Below are 27,811 nucleotides of genomic sequence, written 5' to 3'. Positions count from 1 at the left end.
AGGTAGCAGTTGAAATCTCATTTCAAAAATTTCTAGCTTTTTACCATTTTAGATTTTCATCAAGTTCCTTAGGTAGGCCCTTGCCCTACACATAGTAATTTAAGAGTCAGTGGAAGTTTGAGGGTGATTTGTGCGCAGACACTGTGGCTCTCCCTCTGTGGTTCCATTTACTCTGGGATTTTCCCCTCTTAATTTCCAGTCACTTTTGCAGTCCCAAAATTTGACCTGTGCCTAAAATGTAACCTAACAAGACTGGCACTTTCTCTTTGAGCTTTATGACTCTTCTCCTTGCATTAAGGACATGCCATAGGGCAGCCATTCTATCAAAGTGTTATTGCACCAGTTATGTTCAGCAAGTAGAAACACTGCCCATTTAATGATCTAGTTGACAGTCTGTGAGGAAAAAAAAAAAATCTTCTCATTAGCAACTCTCTATACTCAAACAACTGTCCCAGTTAGGCATTTTCTCTCGGGATAATTTTATGATAGACCTACGTAATAAAAGCCGATAGAAATTAGAGTATAGGAGAACTGGCAGGGATGCAATATACAGAATTAAAAAGCATAAGAACTGTGCAGTAGAACTGTGAAGTAATATAACCAATGAGATAATAGAATCCAGAAGTTTGAAGAAAGTAGGCAATATAGAAAATATAAAATGTTACTGTACCAGCACAGCAGCAACAGCAAAAGAATGGTAATAGCATGAGCAGAGATTTAGGGAATCTGACTGCTGAGCAGTGTTTTGCTTATTGCCCTTTTGCATCCAAATTTGCAGTTTTCACGAAGTCTGAGAATATGAGGGTACTTCAAAAAGTTCCTGAAAAGATTTGCATTATCTTTTAATTCTATTTTTCCATGAACTCTTTGAAGCACCATTGTGTTTACTCTTTAAAATCATATAGAGTCTATGCAAGACCCAGTCACGTGTAAAGATTTAGTTTTCTTCTAGTAACTATATACCCTTTACCTATTTTTTAAATAGCCCTTCAGGAAGAAAAAATATATAATATTCGTGACATGAATTTTAAGTTATGATTGCATAGAAACATATTTAGTGTTTATCTCAAGTATCTGAAACTGTTATTTAGCCCTTTGCATAGGTGAAAAATAAGTTGGAATTATTAAGCTTGTTGGCAAGATTTTTTCATTAATAAATTAAATATTATTTTGCATGAAAAACGTGATACCAGGGTAGATGTTCTTGAATATTTTATGTTCTATGATTATAAAAACATAAATATGAATATTATAAGCACACAATTGGTCATTTCAAGTTCTTTTTTAAACACAAGATACATTACAAATAGGTAATAATATTTTCATAACGTAAACTGTATCTTTTTATACACTCTGGGATTAAATTGTCTGAGTTCAAATTCTGACTCTGTTTCTTACTATGACTATGAACTTGGGCAGTTTTCTTTACCTTTCTGTGCCTCAGTGTTCTTCTAATTAAAACTAGGATAATAACAGTATGTGGCACTGTTGTGAGGATTAAAAAAGATAGTTCATGTTCCAATCTAATGACTAGAACAGTGCTTGACATGTAGAAAGTATTAAAAAATGTTTTCAGTATTATTTGTTGTTATTTTTTTTCAGTCTAGATAGGTATTTTAATGTGTCACTTACTAACCCTTCTTAGCCATCATTATGATTATTTATGTAATTTTGTGACATAATTTTAATGTAATCCATATTTTGTTTAATACGAATTATTAATATTAATGCAGTTGAATTTGAAACTTAAAGAAATAATTAATTAATGCATACTTTAGAAGAAATGCATCCTTTTTTCCTTTAGAAAAAATGTAGTCCTCCTTTATCTGCAGTTTCACTTTCCATAACTTCAGTTACCAGTGATCAAATGTAGTCCAAAATACTAAGATATTTTGAGAGAGAGGGAGAAACAGAGAGAAGCCACATTCATATAACTTTTATTACAGTACATTGTTATCATTGTTCTATTTGGTTATTAGTTATTGTTAATCTCTTAGTGTGCCTAATTTATAAATTAAACTTTATTATAGGTATGCACGTATGGGGGAAAAAACAGTATATGTAGGGTTTGGTACTATCCACCGTCTCAGGTACCCGCTGGAGGTCTTGGAACTCATCCCTGTGGATAAAGGAATAGCTACTGTTTAAGAGTTTGAGATTCTGATCATGAAGTACATTATTAAGGTTTTTTGTTATATTCTTTTTTTTCCCTAATTCAGAAGCTGATTAATGTTCAAATTAAGAAACTTGCCAAGTTCAGTATATCTTTTTACAATATTTCAATTATTGTATTCCAAAGGCATTTATTGAGTGCCTATTGCATTTCTAGTCTTGCATTTAGTAATAAGGACAAAAAGGGATTAAAGGCTGGAATAATGAGTTATACTTTTCTGGATGAAAGAAAAATAGCTGACTTTAAAAGATATTAAAAAAAAAAAAAAGACCAGAGTTTAGGAGAAGAGTTACTGTCATCTCAGGCCAAGAAATCTGTTACTTACAGTAGTGATTGGTTTGATATTTTCCAAGGAAAATTTGATTAGATACCATTTTTACTCATTTTTCTATTCTTTTGTGTGTGTGTGTGTGTGTGTGTGTGTGTGTTATATACTTATCCGGCACTCACTGTTTTTCAGGAAGTATTTTAAGCATTTTAACAAATATTACCTCATTAAATCTTTATGACAACTCTTTGGAAGAGGTAATATTATTACCTCCAATTAAATATACTAAGTAACTTTCCCTGAGTTGCACACAGCAACTATCAAAGCTGGGGTTTGTGCAAAGCAGTCAGGCTCCAGATTCCATGCCCTCATACACTACGCTAGGCAGTTTCCCTCTAGATGGGCCATTTCTGATCTTAATGTTATAATAAAATAGCCACCATGTATTAAGCATTCAATACGTGCCAAGCACAAATATTTCACTTAATTCCCACAAAATAATTTGAATCTCTAAAGGCTAATTAAATCTTTACGAGTTGTAAAGAATGAATATAAGTTCAAGTTACTTCAGTAATAGGGCTTTATTTTAAGGGTACATGTAAAAGTACATGCAGCAGCAAACCATTTCAGAATTTAATAGACAATGTTTTAGATAGCTGGAATTTTTATATTCACCCAGCTCTGTGAGCAAACACAATCCTTTTTAAAGCTAAGAATATTGAAATATGATTTATATAAGGTGACACAGCTGGCTTCAGAGATGATTTTTTTGGCTATTGCTCACCCATCAGACTTCCTCTTCAAACAATACATTTATCCACTAATGACTGAGTGTACTATGGCAGATGGCAGCCAAGTACCAATATGGTGCAGTGAAAAGATCAAGGCCATTGATTAAAACAGAGCTCAGCTGTAATCCTGTCTGTACCAAATAATTGTGTGGTCTTTGTCTGCATCTATTCCCCCTTCTTAACATCTAACCCATTCTCAGAGACCAGTCCTGATGAAAATCCTTTGATGATGTTCTGTTGATTACTGAATAAAGTCTAAATTTCTTACATTTCATGTTCCTCATGCACTGCCTTCCAACCATGTCTCCTAGTCTACATCCCATTACTTCCCATTCTGTTTCAATGAGTCAAACTGGACCACTTCCATTTCTCAGATGCATCCAATTTCCAGTCACTGAAGTTTCTCTCCTTTTCCTATTTTCCACGTTACTATTTTATACATTCTTCAAGGCCCAACTCAAACACCCCATCTCCATGAAGTGTTTCTCTTATTAAGAGTAAACCACCATATTTCTCAGACCATGTGCCAGTTGCTATGCTAAATATTTTACATATATTTACTGATTTCATCACCATACATCCATACTGTCCTCATTCAGAGTGAGGAAACTGGAGTATAAAGAGGTTAAGTAACTTGCCTAGTGTTGTTCCAACTAGTTAGTGGTAGACTCATGATTCAAAGCCTGGTAAGCTATTCTTTCTTTCTTCTTCCTCTTTAATAATATATCATTGATTTTATATCTCTTAGAGCTTTAGTGTTTAGATGTTCTAATTTTCCTAAAAAAGCCCCAGTATATTCATAGGCCTATTTTTGTGACATAATTGTTAATACTACACCCTTCTACTGTCTTAAAACATTTGTTATACAGTTGTTGAGTTTCCCCCCAAATAGTTCTTTAATCCCTCTTACTCTTTTGATTTCTATTGCCCCATCTTCATTTATGCTCCTTCATCAGTTACATAGATAGTTGCAATAGAATTCTATTTTTTTTTTCCTACTCCTACAGAATCTTTTCTCTCCTGTATATTTTCATTTCAACTGTGATCATTTTAGAATCCAAATAATATAAGGGTATGCCTAACATGAGAACAAACATCAACAATGGAAATTCTTAAATGATTCTCTGTTGCCTCCAAGATCAAATCAAAAACTTTAGATTCATGAACAGATTTCAGGGTCCTTAAAACATGACCGTTGCAGGCCAGCCTGTGGCTCACTTGGGAGAGTGCAGTGCTGATAACACCAAGGCCACAGGTTCAGATCCCTATATAGGGATGGCTGGTTTGCTCACTGGCTGAGCGTGGTGCTGACAACACCAAGCCAAGGGTAAAGATCCCCTTACCAGTCATCTTAAAAAAAAAATACATGACCCTTGCTTACCTTTCTCACCGCATCCCACAGGTCAGCTTCTTGTCTAAACCACACTGCTGTCTGCTTCCTAAGCAGACCAAACACTTAGGTGTTCTCTGTATTTGTACATGCTGTCTCCGTGATGCCCTTTTCCAAACATTCTTCAAGATGCAATCAATTACCACATCCTCTGTAATATCCTTTTTCACCTTCTAATTAGAATTAAGTGCACTTTTCTTTACAATACCTCTGTATTTATTTCTATTTCCACATTGGTAGTTAAGGATTAAGAGCATGAATTCTGTTGGGGAACAGAAATGAGATAACATATTACTTCCTGCATATGGGAAGCATCCAATTAATAATAGTGAAGTTTAATTCTAATACCACTGTATTGTATTCATTGTTTAAATCTTTGTCTCTGCCATTGTTCTCTGGGTTCCTTGATAGCAAAAAATTTTTCTCGTCTATTATGTTTGTGTTTCTGTGTTTATGAGTATGTATATTTTATATATATATATATGTACACATACATAAATTTTAATAAGTACTGATAAGTGTTTAATAAATGATGAAGATCTACGTATTATTAATAATTATTGTTAGTGTTAAATATTAATAAATATGTTATGTATGTGTGTTTATATATTTGTACTTATATTTATATCTGGACTATACCTATGCATATCTCTTCTAAGAAAGTATAAGTTTTTGAGAGTTATGATTTCATCTCTTTTGGAATTTTAGGGAATTTGGGTGAAGAAGCAAATTACATTTCAAAATATGTGCTTTCAAAAATACCTATTTTAACAAATATCAAATTTAATGCTTCCTTTCTTTAAGTCATTATTAAGTACTTACTTCAATAGTACCTAATCTAATAAACCTTTTGTTCTTGCAATAAATTGGGACACTTCATAATACTTACCGCACTGCCCTTACTCCATTTTACTCCTTCCTTAATTCTGGCTTCATTTCTCTTTTCTTCTCCAAATACTTTTCCTTCTTTAGAATTTAATTTACTTCAACATTTTTATGTTGGCTGTGAGTAATTGCTTATTTAGTTTATGGCTCTAATGCCAGATCCTTTTAATGGCTTAAAATCAGTGTTTCCAAAGTCTTATTTAACATTCTTAGGAATATTTGACACCACCCTGAGCCAACATATCTAAAAGGCATTTCATTATGACCTCTCCTACCTTAAATCACCTACTTTCCTTCTTTGCTTCAATTTGTCTAAAGTGAACATCAAGGTCAAATTTTGGTGTCAGCTTCAGCTACTTGGTCTCTCTTGTAGCTCATCTTTAATGTAAGTCCCATGCATTTTCAGTTCTCTCTAGAAATAATCTTTCCTTCTGTTCTACAGTTAACTTTTCAGGTAATTCACCCCATCTTGCTTATTCATGTATGAGTTTTTAGTGTTTATTCAAATGTATTTTCTATATATATACACACACGTGTATATACGAGCGGTCTTCAAAAAGTTCATGGAAATATCTGTATTACTTTTAATTCTATTTTCCCACAAACTTTTTGAAGTGCCCTCATATATATGAAATACTAGGCAAAGCAACTATTAGTCTTCTGATCTGAATTGGAATTCCTTGCCATTAACATTTTGAGGATCACAGCTTCCTCTGATAATTTGTTGGGTTGTAGTGACTCTTTCCCAAAAGAGAAAAAAATTAACAAAATTTCAAGAATTTTATTGAACGTCCGGAAGCTCATCCATGGACTGTTTAGAAATTCATAAATATCCATAAAATATGTCTGTTGTGAAAGTACTGGAATTTGAGCTCTCAGATGCAAAGAACATGATTGGGATCTACTTACCAGAGTTGGAGAGGGCGACATTTCAGGAACTATGGAGTAGTATAACATAATAGATAAGAGAAAACATTTTGTAATCAAAGATAAATTTATTCTATTTTAGTTCCATTAGAGGTTTGTGTACAATGTTCACTAATGTGTTCCCAGAACCTGAAAGGGTATCTACACAGTAGAAGCACAAAAAATGTTGGTTGAAAGAATGGGTATGAATATTTACTAAATTTATTTAAACTCTCTGACCTTGCTTTCTAATCTGTCCAGTGAAGGTAATTATAATCACTCCATAAGAGTGTTATGAATATTAATGAAAGAACATATGTAAAATGCATACTCTGGCACATAATATGTTTTCAACAAATGGTAGTTTTTAAAAAGCCAAATGACATACTAGAATTGGTACATAAAGTCAGAGCTAGAATAGAGCAAGTATAATTGTTGTGGGTAACCTGCATGCATCAAAATTATCTGAGTGCTTAGTCAAAATATAGAATGATCATCCTCTTCCATGAACCACAGACACTAAATCTCTGGTGAGTGAGGGAAGGAATCTACATTTTGAACAAACACTCCAAGAGATTAGACTGAACACTGATGTGATGAAGTGTGAGCACTACGCATATGAGAGTTTGCAGTAAATTTCTTGAGGAGAAGAACTGTATTTTATTGTACAGTGTTTTCCCAAAGTCTAGAAGTTGGATGACCGTCAGAAAGCATCTTTTAAATTAATGAATTAATGGTGTTAATTAAATTCTCTACACTATGTGTGTGTATTGGAGAAGGGTGGAGGAAGAAACAAGAAAGTGCTCACAGCCAAGACTTAGATCAGAGAGGATGGATTGATCCAAAAAATATTCCTAAGGGGACAAGAGAAAGGGTCACACTTTAGTAAGATGATTTGTCCTTAAGAGGGAAGTTATGCAAATAGAAATGACAGGGCAAATGAATGTATAGTTCCTCATAGATTTTAATCTACTGATTGAGAATTTATTCTATAATATTTGACTTTAAAATATTAGGATCTGAAAATATTTTTTAACATATCAAAATTTGTTGTGGATGACAATGAAGACATCTGACATTTGAGAATGGAAGCTGAAATGTAGATTCATATCTGTTTTGTCCATTAAATTATCTACTGCTTGGATAATATATGGCACATAGTTGGTAATTCATTTACATGTGTCAATTGATGAATGTGAGAGTCATGCCAGAATTTAGGAATATGAACATAATGGCAGTCACAATACAGCGAGTTTTAGAATGAGTTGAAAGTATGGAGCATGTATTATAAGACTGCCTGAATTGGATTTTTGTACATGGACTACTTAACCTTTCAGTTTACTGTTGGCTGTTTTTTTTTTTTTTTTTTTAAATTATTTATTTTTAGCATATTTATTCTTACAAATAGTGACTTTTCCTTCTGCACTTTAGAGTGTTACTTTTACTTATAATAACGTGTTTCCTTTTCTCACTGGATACCTGAACTCGTAAATATAAAATAGTGTTATATAAGAACTAAGTTTTATATGGTTATGTTTATGAATTTTTCCTTTTCTTCTGTGAATTTAATTGGTGTTAAAAAAAAAAGTCACTTGGAATTAACCACACTTTGAAGGAACACGTTTAGCAGTAAATTGTATTCATTTTTCCAAAGAAAATCCCAAAGTGTTATTCAAAACGTAAGCTGAAACAAATTCAAACAAAATGCTAACTTATCCAGTTCTTGTCCTCTTGTTTGAGGAATAAGGTAATCCGAAGTGACAAGAATCAGCCTTCAAGATAATTTATTATAAACCCACTCCTTTAAAACTCTTGTTTATTGTATAAACATAGCCTAGTCCCTTTCTTCGTTAAAACTAAGCCTTTAACTGTTTAACCCTATGGTATGGATTCATCAGAAATTTACTCCCTATGAAGCTCTTTATGATCCCAACAGTCCTGATTCCTCCAGATTGTTTTATTTCCAAACTATAAATATTGTTTTTTCACTCTTTAGTGTGGAAATTCGGCTACCTCCATATTACATGCTTACTGAAGTAGAAAACTGCCTAATCAGATAGGAAAACATTTGGCTGTGAATACATCAGCATTTGTTGAGTATTTCAAAGTGTGAAACTAGGCAGACAAGCACATATCCTAAGAGCTCTGCTTTTTCTTGCTTCCCTGTAGAGAAATCAGAGACTAGAATGACCGCAACTACCATCTGTCTAAATAGTCGAATGTGTTGTCTTGAATTAACACAGCAGAACTAGTAGGGGATGTAATTAACATTTTATTTTTATATTTCATCACCAGATGCTCTACAATATAAATTTATCCATAAATGTTCAACGATTGATTAAGCTTTAACAAGGAAAACAATGAGTGTTTAAACATCAACTATTTCAGAATAAGAAGTGAAACTATTTTAATGTTGACTTATAGCATTCATAGATTTTATCTTTTTTTGAAACTTTTAAATAAGTGCTATAGATTTTATTGATAGTGAAAAATATGTTTCTCTATATATTCAAACAATAAAAGCTGGCAGGATCACTCATTCTACCTTTAAGTTAAGAAATAGTTAAATTACCTGATACTAAATTGAATTTTCCTTGTTCCACTCTGTGACCTTTCAAAGGATCTTAGCATGGTACCTTGCACTGCATGAATACCTATTGAATAAATGAAACCCATGTAGATTATTTTGATTTTTATATAATTAGTTGAAGTTACGAACAAGGGAGAATTCTCTACAACATTCTCCAGGAACAATCAATTGGTCTATATGCAAAGCTGCACTACAGGAAGATAAATAAAAGTAAACAGCTTTACTAAAGGTAATTTTTAGCTTGAAACCTGGGGGGAAAAACTCAATTTCCTTCTTACTAGATAACTCTTGTTGATTATAAATTCAAATCTCTCTACTATGTAATAGTATTTGAAAAAGAAAAAAAAAAAGAGCGTTTTTCTCATTGATCCCAAGAGAAAGCGAAATTGTATGAAAAAGGTAACTTTTTTAATAAAATCTTTTTTTCCTGCAATAGTTTTTACTTTCCATTGAAGAGTCTATTGGTCTGTAAATAAGTTTCCATTGGGCACTGCCTGTGTATTGCTTTATTTCTTTATACGTCTAAAACCAAATAAAGTCCCTAGAAATTCAATAAATGTTTCCAGAATGAATGAACTGGCTGACAAAAGGCTTCTCGTTCTATTGATTATGCAAATAGCTTTTAATGAGAGATTCTGGTAAGGATTTATAAATGCAGGTTTTAACGCTCTGAAACAGATCATTTCCAGTACTAATTGAAAACTCTTATTGGTAGTTTGGTACTTAAAATAGTAGTTGTCTGGTGTTTGAATATATATTTAATATTTAACATATGTAATAAGTTTATTTAATAATAAGGGTAAATACATGCATATACATTAATATTTGTGTCATTCAGGTTTTTTAACTGTAAATGGGACTAAAATATGTGAATATACTATTAAAAGGGCATGGAAATATTTATAACCACTCACTTTTTGAAAAGATGCATGAGCCTATAGTTAATTATAAAGATATTTCCAAATAAAAGATCATCTAGATTTTTAAGCATACACACATACACAGTTAAGATAGATAGATGGTAGATGAAAGAATAAAAAAAACCAAAAAGGAAGAGAGAGAAAGAGAGGGAAAAAGGGAGAAGTAGGGGAAGGAGGAAAAGAAGGGAGAAAATTGGCCAGAACAAAGGCAAGTATTAATGGTATAAATATTAGTCCATTTAATTTTAGTTTGGACTTGCATTGAATCTTGCCACTAATCCACCTGAAAATTAATTTTTGAAAAGTTTTTCCATTTTATTTCTTTTTTTTTTTTTTTTTTTGACCGGTAAGGGGATCTTAATCCTTGACTTGGTGTTGTCAGCCCCACGCTCTCCCAAGTGAGCCAACCAGCCATCCCTATATAGGATCCGAACCCGTGGCCTTGGTGTCATCAGCACCGCACTCTCCCAAGTGAGCCACGGGCTGGCCCAAGTTTTGCCATTTTCAAACTGTACTTAAAACATATCTTTCTCAGTTAAATCTAACATGACAATGATTTTTATATCAGATGATAAATGTACTAGGGGCTGGCTTAATATTTCCCTAAATACCGGCTGCAGTAGAATGAGGAGGCCCACAGTGGTCTCGGCCCCTCTGGAACATCAATCATGTGAGGTACTGTAAAGTTCATGACTGGTTATAGTCAATGCTGTCTCTCCAGCCTATGCTCATCTGAATGTAGGCATTTTTCCTACTATGGCGATTTCATGTCACTCCACATCCAATCCAGCCACTCTTCAGTATTTTTTATATTGTTTGTGCATTCATTTTTATAATAAGGATTCTGTAAAACACATGCTTCTAAGGACACATTTTCTCTATCACCTTTTTTTCTCTCTCAGACAGGAAGCCTGAATATTTGTAAGCACCTCTTATTTGGAACGAACTTTACAATTAGCTATAGGCTCATACCATTTTTGTGAAAAGTAAATGGTTTTAATTATTCCTGTGGCTTTTTAATAATATATTCCAATATTTTAAACACCCATTTGCAGACAGAAAACTGAAAGATAGAAATATTATGTGGCACTCACAATATTATTTTAAAATTTGACAACAGAATAGAATTAAGAGTTTTGTTATTAGATTTAGAAAGTCTCTTCTCCAACTTCAATAATCAGAATGAGGTGAAAAGAGGCAATTTTCCAAGCAATTCAAACAAAGAAAATCATTTGTCTTGCATTATTAATTGAATAATTATGTTGAAAGCAAGTCTTGTTCTCCAACTTAATCATCAGGGTCATTGCTTCTGTACTTTTAGTTGCGCTCCAAAAATGTAACCAGTCGGTGTTTCCCAAGCAAAAAAATCAGTGAGAATGATTATGGAATGTGCAGAATGAAATGAATTAATTGCATAAGAAATCACCAGACAGGAAATTTATTGAGAGTATTTATTTTGATGCTTTAAAGAGTTCAACTGTAAGTGATTATTCAATTTAAATTGGAAAAACCTATAGAAGTATGTTTTTCTGGTAATGTAGAATAGTCAGAAAACTCCAGAGAAAAGCATTGTGATCAGTTCACAGGAGGCAATTAATTAATAGATTTGCCACATATACTTAGTTTATCAATTTCCATAGCAAAGTTACTCCAGAATGGTCAATTCGATACAATGAGACTGTCATTAATCTTACAGGTCTGTAAGTCATTCACTCACACTGTGAGTGCAGGGCAGGGGATGGGGCAGTCACAAGAACTCTCAGAAGAAACAGCAAAGTCACTTGGTGATATGGAAGTTGTTTTCATCTCTGGCTTCTTTCATTGAAATTGAAGCTCATACAAACCTGTACTCAGAAAATGTAAAAATAATACAAGGTATTCACTTGTCAACGATCACCAAAATTCAGACATCTTATCCAGTTTTACAGTTTCTTGCTCTGTGATTTTCTGTTTTTGTTTTTCAGTTTCTTGATTTTAGCTATTTATCTTAATTTTTCCAACTCACTTGATAAAAGATTATACTTGGACTTACTTCTTGGTTTTAAACTTCAAGGTCTCCAGACTCATGTTTTGCCTCTGGCCTTTGAAATGACCCCCAAGTTTTGTCACGAAGGCACCCCTCCTACAAACTCCCACATTAAAAGACAAGAATTATGCAGTGATCTCCTCCTGAACTACAAAGGACTAGAGCACTGAAAGACATCCATTCCCATAAAGCAGAATTCCTCAACCTTGGCCCTAATGACACTTTGGACCACATAATTCTTATAATGGGGGTTATCCTGTTCATTGTAGGATATTTAGCAACATTAAACTGACTACTCACGAGATGTCAATAACACCTTCCCAGGTTGTGACAACCAAAAATATCTTCAGATATCTCCAAATATAACCTGGGGGGCAAAATCACCACTTTTTGAGCAAAACTGCTACAAAGGCATAACAGTGTCAGAACAGTAAGGTGCATTAATCCACTGAATATAATCTTGTAGAACCACAATATGTAGGCAATGCTGTACGTGCTATAAGAAACATAAAGAAGAGGAAGGCACAACTTCTGTCCTTATGCAACTTACAATATAGCATGGAAAATTAACACAAATAACCAGGACACAGAATAGAAAAACATGAGAATCAATGATGTCTCAATATGTATTCAGAGAAAGAAAAACAAGATTTTCATTGGAAAAATCAAAAGGGTGCTTGGAGAATGTGACATTTAGGTAGGTCTTGAAGGAAGGGCGGGATTCCAACAGGCAAAGATGGGAAGTTAAGGCCTTAGAAGAAGAAGAAAAGAGAATATTGGAAAACACTCTTGGGAAAAAGTGTGAATGGCTTTGAACTGCGGAGGTTTGGAACATTATGTAGTTCATTACGAGAAGCGTTTCATTTGACTTCATTTTATTTTTGATAAGAGGAAATGACATGATGAGAGGATTACAGAGTTTCGTTACTCCTGTTCTCTTACTTTTTATTTAACTCTTCTCCATCCCCACCAGAGATTGTGGAAGGAGAAATGAGGAGTTTAAGACGAATCTAGCAAATGATCCACAGCACTGCTGTTGGATCAAAGTTAATGAATAGTATTCACAGAGCTTGCTATCACAAGATTATTTTTATTGTTTATATATTTATTATTTGTTACTATGCAAATAAAATGGCTTAAGAAATTGTCTTTTGGGAAAACTTAATGATTTCAAAAAATTGGCCAAAAAATATGTTTACGTTGCTGTTTTTGAAGTTTGGGTGAGAGATTAGCACCCAAATTTTAACAATATGGAAACTAACAATCAATATAAATAAGAAGAGCAAAGAAAATAATCTAAAGTTGAATATATAGTGAAAACAGTAGTTTCTCCCCAGAAGGATACATAAACAGGCAGTATTTCATAAAATTTGGCATAAAACTTCAGAGTATTCCTGACCTTCTGAAGTCTATGGCCTTTCTAGGCATATATCCTCTGGTTTTAAAACTCTCACACAAAAAAATTATAGGACACAAGACTTAAAGCATTACGTAAGAAACCTAAGAAGTACCAGAAGTCCCCAGAATACCACAAGGGGCAGTTTAGAAGCTGAAATCCGTGGGCTCTTTACAAATACCTGGAATCATTTTAACTGATATGTAGTCAAAAAGGATTTAGTTATCATTTTCTATTAAAGTTCTAAAAATTTAAATTACTTTTATTGAAAGGAAATTGACATATGTCTCAAAAGCAGCATGATAGAAAAATAGAAATATTCCTGAGCTAAAACTGAAAAAAACTTTAGGGCTTATTTTAAGCTGTTTAAACTTGGACTAGTAATTGAACATTTCTCAGCTTCAGTTTTATGCTTTTTAAAAAATAATAGAGTATTATGCTATATTATATTGGAGCCTTCTGTATGTTCTAAAATTGTTATTAGTAAAGGGCCACAAAAAATGTTTACATTGTGTAATGATAAAACTTAAAAAAAAAATACAATTAAAAAAACCCTAAAATGTTAAGACAAATGAATGACTTTTAGAAATGAAAACAGTTGCAATTATTCCCAGAGTAACATATTTTTATGAAGTGATTCAAAGCTAGATGTGGCTGAATCGCTCAATGGTTGAATTTGCAAAAGTGAGTGATAATTAAGTCGTTATGTTCAACCCTTATTAAATATTAATGAATTCTCCATGCTTTTGAATTGGAAAGGTTTTCTACAGGAGAAGTTCTGACTGTACTGTCTGAATGATGAATCACCTCCCACTCTGAGGTGGTCTTCCCCAGATCCAAGCTGCTCATAGACACCACCAGGAAATTTAACTGTGGTTGGCTGTGTTGTATTTGGCTTTTAACTGAAAAAACAGGAAAAAAAAGGAACTTGCAATATTGATATCACCATGCTTTAGCCTGCAGGAACAAAAGATTTTCTCTGAGAAAAAGAGCTTGACATTAAACAAATAATACCCTCAGCCCAGGCTCTGGTCATCTGAATGCACTCACCATTTGTGTGGCTTTAAATCTGGTTGCACACATGCCAGGACCAAAGATCACAAATGCATCTGGGTGGCAGAAGCTGGTCAGTGTAGTCCCCTCCACCCTCTCTGCTGTTTGTTTTTGTAACACATGTTAGGCACCAAAGAGACAAACAAGGATAAAATGGCTTTCTCCTTTACCATCTGATTCTTTGCCAGAGATACAAAGCCCAACCAAAGCATCAGATCTCAATGTTCTGACAGCTGAGGAAGCCCAGTTTCTTGTTCTCAGTCCATCACCATTCTTCTTAACAAATATTTTCCACCAAGTTCAAAGAATTGTAGTCCAGTAAAATACAGAGTTATTTCTACATACCCCCTTCCCAATTACCAGTCATTAGTACTGAATTTGTGGGATAATACCTTCTGTGGCTTATGTCATAGGAATGTAGTCTGTTACAAAAGCTGTATATTCACAGTATTTTGAACTCCTGAAATTAAAAAAAAAAAAAATACAGAGAGTTCTCGGCATACAAATGAGTTCTCTTCTATGAATTAATTGCAAGTTCTGTCTGGAGCTTAGAATACGTATCTCCTAGAAATAGCATTAAAAATAGTGGATAAGACCCCAGCTTAGAAAAAAGAAAGAACAAAATAAAGAAAGAGAGAAAAAGGGGGTGGGGAGAGGAAGGAAGGAAGAAAGACATAAATTAACATACAACACATAATATTATACATTTCTTTGCACGCAAACATTTCTGTTTGTCCTGTAATGGAAGCTGAGAATCACTTAGAAGCTGGGCCACAGGGTGGGAGGCAAGGACTGTCTCTTACAGGCGTGTAAACAGTGGGGCTGATAGGGAGATGATGATGGCATCTGTCCTGTGGAGGGATACTGAATTGCTATGTCGCGGTATGACCACAGCTTCCATTTTAAGAGGCTGCAGGATGCCACAAGCTGAAGACAGTGTGGCCACCCCAGCTGTGCACATTTCTAAAGCAATTGTAAATTGGGTGTTTTAAAGTCAGAGATTGACAAGAAATAATTAAACCCCACTAAATAGTTTTGATTTAGAGGCATGTTTGGGACTTTGGAATCTATTAATATTTTAAATGGATTTAGTGAGCATGACCATGTGTTACTAAACTAACAATTTCTTTTATTTAAATATATATCTTCAAATTTTCAAACATTCAGAAAGAAGAGAGAATAGCAATAAATTTGCATATCTCCATAACCTCCATTCAAAAATCAAGATTTTGATTCATTTGTATCAGCTATCCTGTCTTTTTTTTCATTGCCAACTCATTTTGTAGCAAAACCTAGATTGCATGTCATGTATAGTTCAGTATACAACGTTAAAAAACAATTGCATTTTCTCACACAATGCCAAAGCCAGCATAATCCTGAATAAAAATGGTACTTCTTTTTTTATCATTTAATACTCTATTTATAATCAATTTTCCCTCATCACTTATAAAATGTCTTTTATGTTTGGTATGTTCAAATAAGTATCTAAACAAGGTCACACATTACATTTGGTTGTTATGTATCTTAAATATCTTTTCATTTTAAGTTGTTCTATTTTTTAATATTTTTCCCATCCCATTGTCTTGTTTCCAAATTTATGTCAGTGTCGTGATGTTCAGTGGTTATTTTTTTCCCTAAAGCATCTTTTAACTCATTTCTTTACTCCTTATATAGTCTGTAAATGGAAATTAACTCTGTTAAAGAGTCATTTCTTAAAATATCATAACAATGTATTGATTTTGTCATTGGTGTAGGCTCTAACGGATCCATTTAGATTATGATTAAAGGGAAGTCCAACATTCTGTTATCTGCCATGGTTGACAGAAGAATAAATAACATAACTGCAATGAAAAGTTTTCCCAAACTGCCCCATATTAATTATATAACATACCAAAGTCTTACATATGGCCTTCTGTACTTTTTTTTAATGACACCTAGCTGTCTTCTATTGTCCTTAGAATTTGCAGACTGTGGAATAGGGAATTCTTACCGAGAACTTTTGAGAAAGATCATTAGAGGGTTAGAGATCAGATTCTGAAGTGACTTGAATTGCAACAAAAGGCCCCTTTACATATCTGACTTTAAATTGTGCCTCTAAGATGGAATGGTAGATGGTCTGCCTACAAGTAAGAAACATTAGGATTCTATTTAAACAAGCAGGATCACCCTAATGCAATAGAAAGTTGCTGCTACGTGGCTGATTACAGGGTAAAACCAACTCCAGAAAACTTACGTAATGCAGTGTTTTTATGCTCTGCTAACACCAATAATTAAAGCCATAGTCAAAATGCAAAAAACATAAACAACATGAAACCTGAAAGAAGTGCGCCTTGGCAATAGTGGTATGTAATACAAGAATGTTCATAATCCTCAGAACAGCATTATTATTTAGATGCTGCTAGTATTTCCATTTTACAGATGAGGATACCAAGTTATAAAAAGCTTAAATTATTTCCCCACAATTACATAGTAAAAAATGGAGAATCTGGGAACTGAACTGAGGCAGTCTACCTCTTAACCATACTATTATACTGCCTCTCAAAATAGAGTTGTGAGAATACTGTCTTGATATGAGCTCTAGGTGGTAGAGAAATTTCATCCCATTCTCTGATGTCAACCCTGAAACTTACTATATCTCTTAACTCATGTTGGTTTTTAATGGCATTATTTAAATATTATGTGCACATCTAATGATAACTATGTGTAAAAATGTTCCTTTTGTTTTAAACAGGTCATCAATAACCTTGGCCCTTTGGAACTGATTCTTAATACTCCAAGCCATCATAGAGTTCATCATGGTGAGAAAGTTCTATTTCTTCTTTCTTCCCTTTATTTCTTTAAATTTATATTATTATTTTGCCTTACTTCGTTTTATCACAATTACCCAATATAGTCAGCATACATTGTATGAATAGGTATAGTTTCTTTTTTTGTACCTAGACAGGGCTCATCTCCAAAGCTGGACTGTGGTAGAGCTGGAGGCTTTCTCTAGCTGGCATTTTTTTTTTTTTTTCCTTTTTATGTAGATCTCAGGTCAGTTGTAGTGGGAAAATGAGTTAATCAGCTGAGGAATTATACACATTTTATGGCTTGAAGGAGTCTGTCAAAGGCTACTTCCTTGTCCTGCTGCTGAGGGTCATTCCTATCCACAGTCAGAGAGTCCTTAGTCTTAAAACTGTTGGGATTGGAGGAGAGTCTGATAAACAACACTTTACTTTTCTGCCCATGTTCTGTTAGTAAATTCAATCTAAGTTGCATTTGTGTGACAAGGAGCAAATCTCATGTGGCTAGTCCCTCAGGTTAAAGACACCAACTTCAAGAATAAGAAAAATGTTTACATTGGTGCACCACAAGACCTATACAGGAATGTGCATATCAGAATTATTTGTGATAGAAGAAAAACAAACAAACAAAAATCCAGAAGCAATGTAATTTAAATGTTTATCAGCAGTGGAAAAGGTTAATAAATTGTAGACAATTCATGTGATGGAGAATTACATAGCAATGAAAATGTCCAAACCATTGCTGCATGCAATGGCAAGAATAAATCTCACAACATAATGTTGAGAGAAGGAAGCCAGTGATAAAGAATAAATACTACTGTTCTGTTTTTATTATAAGTTTTCAGGTTTCACAGGCAGTCCTGGAGCACTGCAGCCCTGTCTTCTCAGGGGGGGGCAGGTCCCTTTCCCCATGGCAGGGAGCAGAGCAGAAGCGCAGCTCCATAGGAAGAGGAGAGGGGATCAGGCTGCACGTGCTCAGTTTCCTCTGCAGACTCAGAAGTTATCTCCACCCCCAGGGAATAACTAGTGAGGGGGTAGAGAGGCCCAAAGTCTTATACTCTTGCAGTTCTCTCCATATAGAAGGAAAAATAAGGAGTGGAGAAGAACAAGTCCATGTTTAAAAAGAAGAAAACAGTTGCTAGTTTCCTCTGTCTGACATCACCTTTCCACTCCTGTTGCTTTATCTCAGAATTTCTCAACCTCAGCTCTATTGACATTTTGAAACCCATTCTTCTTTGTTATGGGGGCTGTTTGTGCATTTTAGGATGTAGCATCATCACTGGCCTCTACCCACTAGATGCCATTAGTATCCCCTCCCAGCTGTGACTCCAATAATGTCTCCAGACTTTGCCAAATGTCCCTTGAGAGGCAAAATACGTCCCTACCCAACAGAGACCCATTATTTAGACCATGGATGAAAAAGGGGTGTGCATCTACACGGCCATTCTCACTCTACTTTTGCACTGGGGGAAATTTTACCTTGTGTCTACACTTTCAAATGTATATTTGTGTTCATGGAAGGTGTGTGAAGGAATGAGGACACACAAAGATAGTTGAGTTTGTTGGAGTAGTGGTTTGCTGGATTAATATTCTTTTTCTTTTTCTTTAGATTTACTATCACATTGATATGATGATAGTGTCTAAGTATTTTAAAAATATATGAAAGAAATGATGCCCAGCTATTTATATTAAATTTAAATTGTAATTTGTATATTTTGGAGGAAGAAAAATAACATATATGCTATGAGTTAAAAAAGTAATTTTCTCTTATGTCTTTTTAAAAAAGAAAACAGTCTAATCTCACACTAAGTAGAAAATTTTCTTCCTGAAACAGGTGCAGACAAAGGGATAGAGGTATATCACATCAAAAATTAAAAATAAAAACACATATGTATATTATTTTCTTATTTCTTATTTACTTTTTTCTGTGCCATTTAAGTTTTAATTATTGCTCTTTAATAGCCCTGAAAAAATAATTATTAAGATTTATTTCAGTTTTTCCTTAAACTGAAATATTGTGAGAAAGAAATACATATAATTTTAAGGAAACCTTTGCTCTTTTTGGGAAAATTAACTGCAAAATAAACACAACAAAAATTCTATTACTAGAAAATAAAATTTGATGTTGTCAATGAGAGGACATTCCCAGGAAAATCATTCAGTTGCTTGAATCTTAATTTTATGAATGTGTTCTAAAAACAAGACAAAGAGATATTTTAAAAATCATAAATTCACTTTTTTGAGAAACTTATTTTTAATATTTTCTCTCACAGGCAGAAACCGTTATTGCATAGATAAAAATTATGGTGGCTTTCTTATTATTTGGGATAAAATTTTTGGTAAGTAGAGTATGAATATATAAAAAATTTAAATTAGTTTCTTTATTCAGAAGAAGTCAAAAACCATACCCTTAATGTTTATTTCCAGGGACATTTGAAGCAGAGAATGAAAAAGTTGTGTATGGTCTAACACATCCCATTAATACATTTGAACCAATCAAGGTACAGGTAATGTAATCAGTTTTATTCTTTCTGAACTTATATAATTTCATATATCTTAGAGTTAAGAGACAAATCAATTGTTAAAAGGAGAAAGTACACTACAGTACCTTGAAAAAACTGAAATAATTTGGAAATGACTCTGGTACTCAAGTGAAAGTTTGAATCAAATTGAGCAAACTCCATTTAAAAACAACTCATTAAAAGTATTTTCAGATATGTCTACTACCTAGAATGAAAAGAAAAAAAGAAAAAAGTAGCTCTTTAGCAAACATATTCTTTCTGAGAATAGGCCTGAAATATATTCATGTATTCAGAAGGAGCAGTAGTAACATGTGTAATTAAAGCTGATCCCACAGTAAGAAAAATATTTGCTTCAAGGCTGCATGACTGTGGTTAGAAATCCAACATGAGGCCTTTGCCCTACTCCTGGACCTAAGTGTCAGAAGCTATTATAGATTAGTCAGGTCTGCACATTACCTCACCTGCTAAGACTCACTGGACTGGACCAGTTTTCTGTTAGACATGTGGTATTGGTTGTTCACTGGATTCAATGGTTGGCACTAGAGAAATGAGGAATGTCTGTGAAGCTCCGATCCATCAGCACCAGACCACCGCAAATACTCCCGGGGTGAGGGACTTGTAAATGAGAGAAAGACAAGAATGCTTGGAAAGCTGAAGATTTAGTCAATGACAGCTCTGTACAGGGGACTGGTCAGAGCATTCAGTAAATGACAAAATTACAGGTTCATGTTGGGTCTGCTTCTCAAGTTTTCACAGAGAGTTGAAATAATGAAATAATTGACAAAATGCTGAGCTTCTAATGCTTTGAATTAACAGTTGAGGTCAGTCAAAAAATCCTCTTTCAAAAACTTAGATGAGCGATTATGAGGGTAAGATTAAGAGAATGGCTGTAGAAATGGAGAGGTAACGGTGGATCCTAGACATAGTTAGAAAGTGAAATATACAGAAATTGGTGATTAGTTGTAGGTATCAGGAAGACAAAAGGATAAATGGTTTCAGGTTTGGCAGCTGGGTATATGATGCTATTTCTCAGAATTATCCACCTGTTTCTTTAAATATAAAAGTAGCCTTTTAATTAGTATTATAAAAATTTTATTCTATGGAAATTAAAAAACTACAAAATAATTTTTTTTAAAAAAAAAACCTTTGTAATTTACTTCTGCAAAGTTGCCTTAATACCTTGTACACATCCTGTTAGGCCTTCTTTGTAAGATTTATAAATTTTTATGAAATAGGAATTAAATTTTTAACATTAAAAAAATTTTTTTTGCACTTAACTATATTTCCTCCACATCATTTTAAAAATACAATATTGAGCTTCTACTATGTGCAGGATACTTCTAACAGCCCAACGCCAAATATTTTATGTAACCACTACTAAAACCTTATGAGGTAGTGGCTTTTACTATTCCCATTTTCTGGTAGAGGAAACTGAGGTTCCTAGGATTTAAATAATTCACCTAATGTCACACAGCTTGTCAGCTGTAGGTCAAGCACAAGACTTGCTCAACGCAATTCAACCTTTACTCTGTGCTGCCTCTTTACATATAAGACCATCGCAAATTGCCTCCACTTTTTAAGTGAAAGGCATTTTTATCTCCTCAGACACCAAAAGAGAAAAGTTAATTATCTTTATTCCTTCTTCTCAACTACATGGAAGCTCTCTCTCAGTCTATTTCTTGGTTAGACTTTACTGAGAACATGATATGCCTCTCAGGAGCATACTAACAAATATTTTTGGATACTTTCTTAATAACCTTTATAGAATTAAAACCAATTTAGAATTAATACATTGAAGGCTACTTTTTCTTCATTTCATGTAAAGTTTATCTCCGTAATGTGGAGACTAAAAAAGAAATAGACAACTTGGACTCTGTTCTCTAGGACAGAGCTTTTCAAAGTTAAAGTGAATGTGAATCATGGCAATAACTTACTAAAATACAAATTCTGTTCAGTAGGTCTGAGATCTGGTCCAAGATTCTATTTCTAGCAAGCTCCTAGGTAACGCCAATGCTGTTGGCTATTAAGTAATTCTTTAAGTGGCAAGGCTTTGGGAGTGTACACTGTTGCTGAGGAAAAAGGGGTTCATATTTGAGAGAGAATATGAGAATGAATATTGTGTATGAAGAGAGCTGCACAAATAGTTGGATGATTAGGATTTGGAGAGGCACAATAATCAGACAGTCCTAGGTACTATATTTATGAGCTGCTGCTGAATTTGTGTTAGGTTCAGTTCTCCAGGTCTCTACCCTCACAAGAACATTTCCTTTAGCTAAGTAATTGTCACAAGTGTTTCTAGTGTTTAGTCTTCTACATGCTCATTTATATTGTCAGAAATGCCAAATAAGCAAGTTTTAATCATCAGAAGTATATAAACCTACAAAGTCATAGTACTTTTACTTGTATTCCTTTATATACAGCTAAATTTTGCTCCCTCAGAAGCATCTAAAACAACTTAGGATGACTCAAATTAGACAGAGGCATTTATTTTTTTTAATTTTCCTTATAATTAAGCATAGAACATTTTGCTCTCATTTGGAGTCTCAGAGTTTCAGAACACTGTAAAACACATAGTGAGGACAAATTCTTGTTTTAAAATACTGCCACGTATTTCTCATGACTTGGGTCCAGAATGATAAAAATAAAATTACAGTTAGTTTTCAGAAAAACAAAACAGATAAATTCACTAATGTGTGTTGTAACTCCGCATTCATTTTCCATATTGTTATTAATGCAAAGCCTCAGGGTAAGTGTCCATCTAATATTTACCATTTCCTCAAAATCTCCATTAATCCTATGTTGTTCCTTATTTGCTTCTGATTCCTTATTGTAATGTCTCAAGCAATTTTTAAATTCATTTTTATAATCCCAGCAGTTCAAGAGACAGTGAAAGTACCAGCAAGACCACAAATTCTAATAAAGCCAAAACTTTGTTCTCCATTAATTCAGTTCTCTACTTATAGTAGAACTCATCTCTACAGTCTATAGCTAATGCCTTACCCTAGGAGTACTTTTAATTCTATGGTATATAATGATCACATAGAGCTAATTATGTCAATAGCTAACATTTATTGAGCACTTACCACTCATGGAAATACGTTGAACTGTAATAAAAGTCAAATGTATGCTTCTTAAAGAATGTAGATTCCTGCTATGAGACTCAAGGCAAACTTTGGCCTCAGTCAGCAAACTTTTCCATCTCTAATTACATAATATGCACTATTTAATAGTCAGAAGTCTACCATAGGAAATGGCTTTAAGCAATTTTGGTTACCATAATATGTTTTGGTATAACATAATACAATAAATAGAGGTTTATTTTTTAAATATTTAAACTGATATGCAATCTTTGTATGTTGCCATGTTCAACCTTAATATCCAATTATCAAGACTTTAGAAAAGGTACCATTAGATAAGGATGTTGAGTGCACAGGCTGTTAGTGATTGGAAGCAAAGCCTCATAACTTGTTTTTTAGTAGTTTGCTGATTTTCTAAATAATTGCCCTATTTTTTAAATTTCAATATTATGATTTTGTTGAATTTCAGAAATATTGACAAAACACACTTAAATGTACACAGAATGCGTAGAATGAATTAAAATATGAAATGCAATTGCATATTAATCTACATTAGTCTAATCATGTATAACACATAAAGAAAATATGTAAATTACATTGAACAATAAAATACATGATTTGTTGTATTTGATCATCACTGTTATATTTGTTGTATGTTAAATAAGTTATATTTTTATTCCTTCTAGTTCCACCATTTGTTTTCCATATGGGCTACATTCTGGGCCACACCTGGATTCTTCAATAAGTTTTCTGTCATATTTAAAGGACCAGGATGGAGTCCAGGTAAACCAAGACTTGGACTAAGTGAAGAAATTCCAGAGGTAAACAGAGTTGATGGAGTTGGAGATGATGAAGATTAATCTCATACTGCAGGCCTACAGCCAATCTGTATAAATGCCGTCTTCATGCAAATCTGTAAAATGATAATCTCTTAGGTGCAGCCCTATGGTTCATAATTTAATGAGTAGACATTACTTAGAGCCTCATGAGAAGGGTGCCTTCTCTCAGGTGGACACTGCCTCTTATCAGGGAGCAGTTTGTGGAGCAGAGTAATAGAGGCTGGTTTTCAGATTCACTCAAATCCACAGCCAAGAGACTTTGTGCAGGGCATAACTTCACAAATACCTGCGGCTCAGACACAGAATCCAAGAACACCAGAGTGAGATGAAACCTTAGGAATGATTCAGTCTAATCTTAATTTCACTCATGAAAAACTGAAGTCTCCAGAACAGGTCTAAAGTCACATGGAGATAATGTGGTTACCGGGTCAGACCATAACTGTATTCTTTCTATAGTAGAGTAGAGGTAGTAGATGTATTAAATACAGAAATCACATTAAAAACCAAAAGTAAGAAATGTAGAGATTTAAAACACTGGAAACCAAATGAAAAATTCAGTTTCATTCTTGAATTCCTGTTTTAGAGAAGAAAAAGGGCTTTTTTTTCAATCATTTAGAATAGGTGTTATGATTCCTTATCAAATAAATGTCATGAATAGTACAGGAGTGATAGAAAAAGTAAACTACTGTTAATTTCAAAGATAATACTATGAATAATACTATGTTATTCTATGATATTTCAAGGAAACAAAATGATATGTTTTATTTGAATATGGTTCTTTTACAAAAATCCTGATCTAAATACAGATGTTTGTCTCATCCAGTTACCAAAGCTGTTGTGATTAAATTTCCAGACACACAATTAGTTATAATAATTTGCTTTTTTCAGCTCCAAAAAGACTAGTTAATTATTATTATTATTTTTCCATTTATTATTATTTTTTATTTTTCATTGATTTCCCATTTATTATTTTTCTTTTTTTCAATAAATAATTTGAAGTGAATATTTTCAAGTTATATGGGTATTGATGTCTGCATTATAAAAATGAAAGTGTTTTCCCATTTCTGGGAAACTTAGTAGTTTAGGAAAGTATTTTCAATAAAATAATATTTACTTTTGAGGCATCACTACCTACACTACCCAGAATCACCTGAATTTTTTTATTTTGCTTTGCTGTCATATATGATTATGAACATATTTTCAGGTGGGGAAAATCCAACCCGTTAATTTTGACTGTCTTTATCATTAACACATATTGCTGAATCAATTCTTACATTGCTCTTCAAAGCAAACTAAATCACAACCATAATGCTTCTAAAATGAGAAACAATTATCCTAACTTATAGACCTTTTTCTATCCAAAGAAATGAATAGTAGAGTCTATTTAAAAAAAAAAAAAAAAAAAAAAAAGCAGATTCTTTTCGTTTTACTTATCTCTTTACTTAGCATGAATTTCAATAAGAGGAATAACCCCTGGGACTATACAAAGAAAAGGCTTCTTTCTTGTCTTCCTAGGTCACTGGGAAAGAAGTTCCCTTCTCATCCTCTGCATCTCAACTGCTAAAGACATATTCAGTTGTACAGTTTGCACTGATGCTAGCATTTTATGAAGACACCTTTGCAGATTCAGCTGTAAGTGACACCCATTTTAAATAGTGTGAGAAAATTGTCACTCTTCACAAATGAAAATAAGCTCCCCATTTTATGATCATGCCCTATTCTTTTCTGTGATTGTCAGCTTTAATTTTGGCAACGCCTCTCATTTAAACAAGTAAATTAATTCTTCTGTACTACTATATGTAAATAAATCAATTATATCCAAAGTACTTCTGTATAGACTGCCCATCAAATAGCATGCTATTAATTGAAGTGAGAAATAATAAATTATTTGCCATAAATACATTTCACAACAGTTATGATAGAAATACTTCAGAAGTAAGAATTAAATGTGTTTGGTAAAGTACACTTTCCATCAGTTTCAACATAAATACCTTCTTTTAGAGAATACCCCAGTAGAATGACTTTAGAGAGTTCTAATGTAGAGTTTACTTCCTTTATTTTTGCACTTTCTGAAACATTCAGAATATTCTATTTCTCTGATGCAAACATGAGCACTAGACCATAGTTTAGTTCAAGAATTTCCACCTTGGGAGTAATTTTTTGGCCACAAAACAATACCCATAATGCATACATTTTGGACAGAACAAAAATAGCATAAGGTACATAGAAATGTGCTATAAAGTGCCAAAAGGATAAAAATAGCTATTTTTAAAAATATTTGCTTTGTTTTATAGATTTATTTATATTATATTCTTCATGCAAAGATTTATAATTGTTCAAAAAGTTACATGAAAAATAGTAAAGTAACTAAATTAGAAGTAGGTGAAATAGAAAATAGAATCACGGGTGAATAAAAATTACAGTTTTGGTACCTTGTTACCAAGAAAACATACACCTCATGAAATAACCTCATTGACTCGAGAATGTTAAAGGTTACACAGTAACTCTGTATGAATAATTGTTATACTTTAAAAAAAAACATAGGAGGTTTCTATTTCCAGCAATATTGTAGTTTAGATATGCCTATTTTTTAAGGTGTACAGGACACCTAAAATTGCTGTATAAAATACACAAAAAGACCTTAGAATGCACAAAAGAGCTGGCAAAAAACTGAAGGATACCTAAGAGGCTAAAAATATTGAGAAAATATGAAGTCAGTGAGGAAACTGACTACTTATTCTGATAGCTGCCTGTCCTAGGACCTCTGACAATTCCTGATGGTCAACATTGCAAGGGACCAGAGACAAAGCTAAGAACCTGCACGGGAGGGAAGTCAGATAAAGAACCTCAGATAAAACAACTGAAACCAAAAAAACAAAAACACTGTGAAAGGAAGGAGAAATAAGAAGAAAATAAAAACATGGAGAGGAAACTTGCTTATCTTGCACTTAGCTTTGAGGAGGCAGAAAAAAAAGGTCTACCTTGAGTACTTTTTTTTTTTTGACAGTTTTTTTATTGAAACATAACTGATTATACATATTTGTGGATGCAGATTTGAATATGAATACCTTTGTACAATATGTGCTGATCAAATCGTGATAATTAATATGCTCATGTTTACAAAACATAATCAATCTTTGTGACACTTAACCAATTTCTCGCTAACCTACCTCCCCCTCCTTTCCTACATCTAATAACCACAGTTCTCTCTTCTCTCCCTTTTTTTTTTTTTTTTTGGGAAGTTCCACATATTATTGTAATTGCTGTTTCTTTCTTTATTCTTATTTATCTATCTATCTATCGGTATTTCTCTTTCTGTGTCTGGTGTATTTCACTTAATATAATTTTCTCTAAGTTCATCCATGTTGCTGCTCTTGGCAGAATTGCATTATTTTATGGACAAATTGCATTCCATTGAACATTCCATTCTTTATCCAGACATCTATTGACGGATAATTAGGTTGATTCCAACTCTTGGCTACTGTAAATAAGCTGTGATAAACATGGGAGTGCAGGGATCCCTTTGACATGATAATTTCCCTTCCGTGGGGATATATTCAGCAGTAGGATTGCCAAATCATGTGGTAGTTCTATCTGTAGTCATTTGAGGAACCTCCATACTATTTTCCATAATGGCTGCACTAATTTACAGTCCCACCAACAGTGTGGGAGAGTTCCCCTTTCTCCACATCCTCACCAGCATTTGCTACTCTGTCTTTTTGATAATAGCCAGTTTAACTGGCATGAAATGATAGTTCAATGTGGTTGTGATTTGCATTTCCCTGATGCTTAGTGATATTGAGCATTTTTTCATGTGTCTGTTGGCCATTTGTATATCTTCCTTTGAGAAATGACTATTTATTCCTTTGCCCAGTTTTTAATTGTGTTACTTGTCTTCTTACTATTAAGTTGTTTGAGTTCTTTGTATATTTTGGATATTAAGCCCTTAGTGGCATGCCTAGTTTGCATATATTTTCTCCCATTCTATAGGTTGTCTTTTTGCTCTGTTTATTGTTTCCTTTGCTGTGTAGAAGCTTTTTAGTTTGAGATAATCCCATTTGTTGTTTTTTTTCTTTTGTTGCCTATGCTTTTGTGGTCTTATTCATAAAGTCTTTGCCCAGTCCTACATACTGAAGTGTTTCCAATACGTTTTCTTCTAAAAGTTTTATAGTTTCACATATTGTATTTAAAT

The 27,811-nt window shown here is 33.4% G+C and overlaps 1 protein-coding gene across 1 annotated transcript in view; it reads left to right on the top strand.

Moving 5' to 3' along the window:
• The window catches only part of AGMO (alkylglycerol monooxygenase), a 327,960-nt gene that overhangs the window by 140,093 nt on the left and 160,056 nt on the right, over positions 1-27,811 (top strand). The window contains exons 6-10 of the mRNA XM_063101383.1: positions 17,130-17,196; positions 19,455-19,520; positions 19,609-19,688; positions 23,467-23,601; positions 25,135-25,251. Of these exons, the coding sequence (XP_062957453.1) occupies positions 17,130-17,196; positions 19,455-19,520; positions 19,609-19,688; positions 23,467-23,601; positions 25,135-25,251 (465 nt within the window). The remainder of the gene's footprint in view (positions 1-17,129; positions 17,197-19,454; positions 19,521-19,608; positions 19,689-23,466; positions 23,602-25,134; positions 25,252-27,811) is intronic.

Source organism: Cynocephalus volans, chromosome 6 (genome assembly GCF_027409185.1).
Source record: "Cynocephalus volans isolate mCynVol1 chromosome 6, mCynVol1.pri, whole genome shotgun sequence".
In the NCBI taxonomy this organism is placed as follows: Eukaryota; Metazoa; Chordata; class Mammalia; order Dermoptera; family Cynocephalidae; genus Cynocephalus; species Cynocephalus volans.
This window is presented reverse-complemented; position numbering and strand designations above follow the sequence as displayed.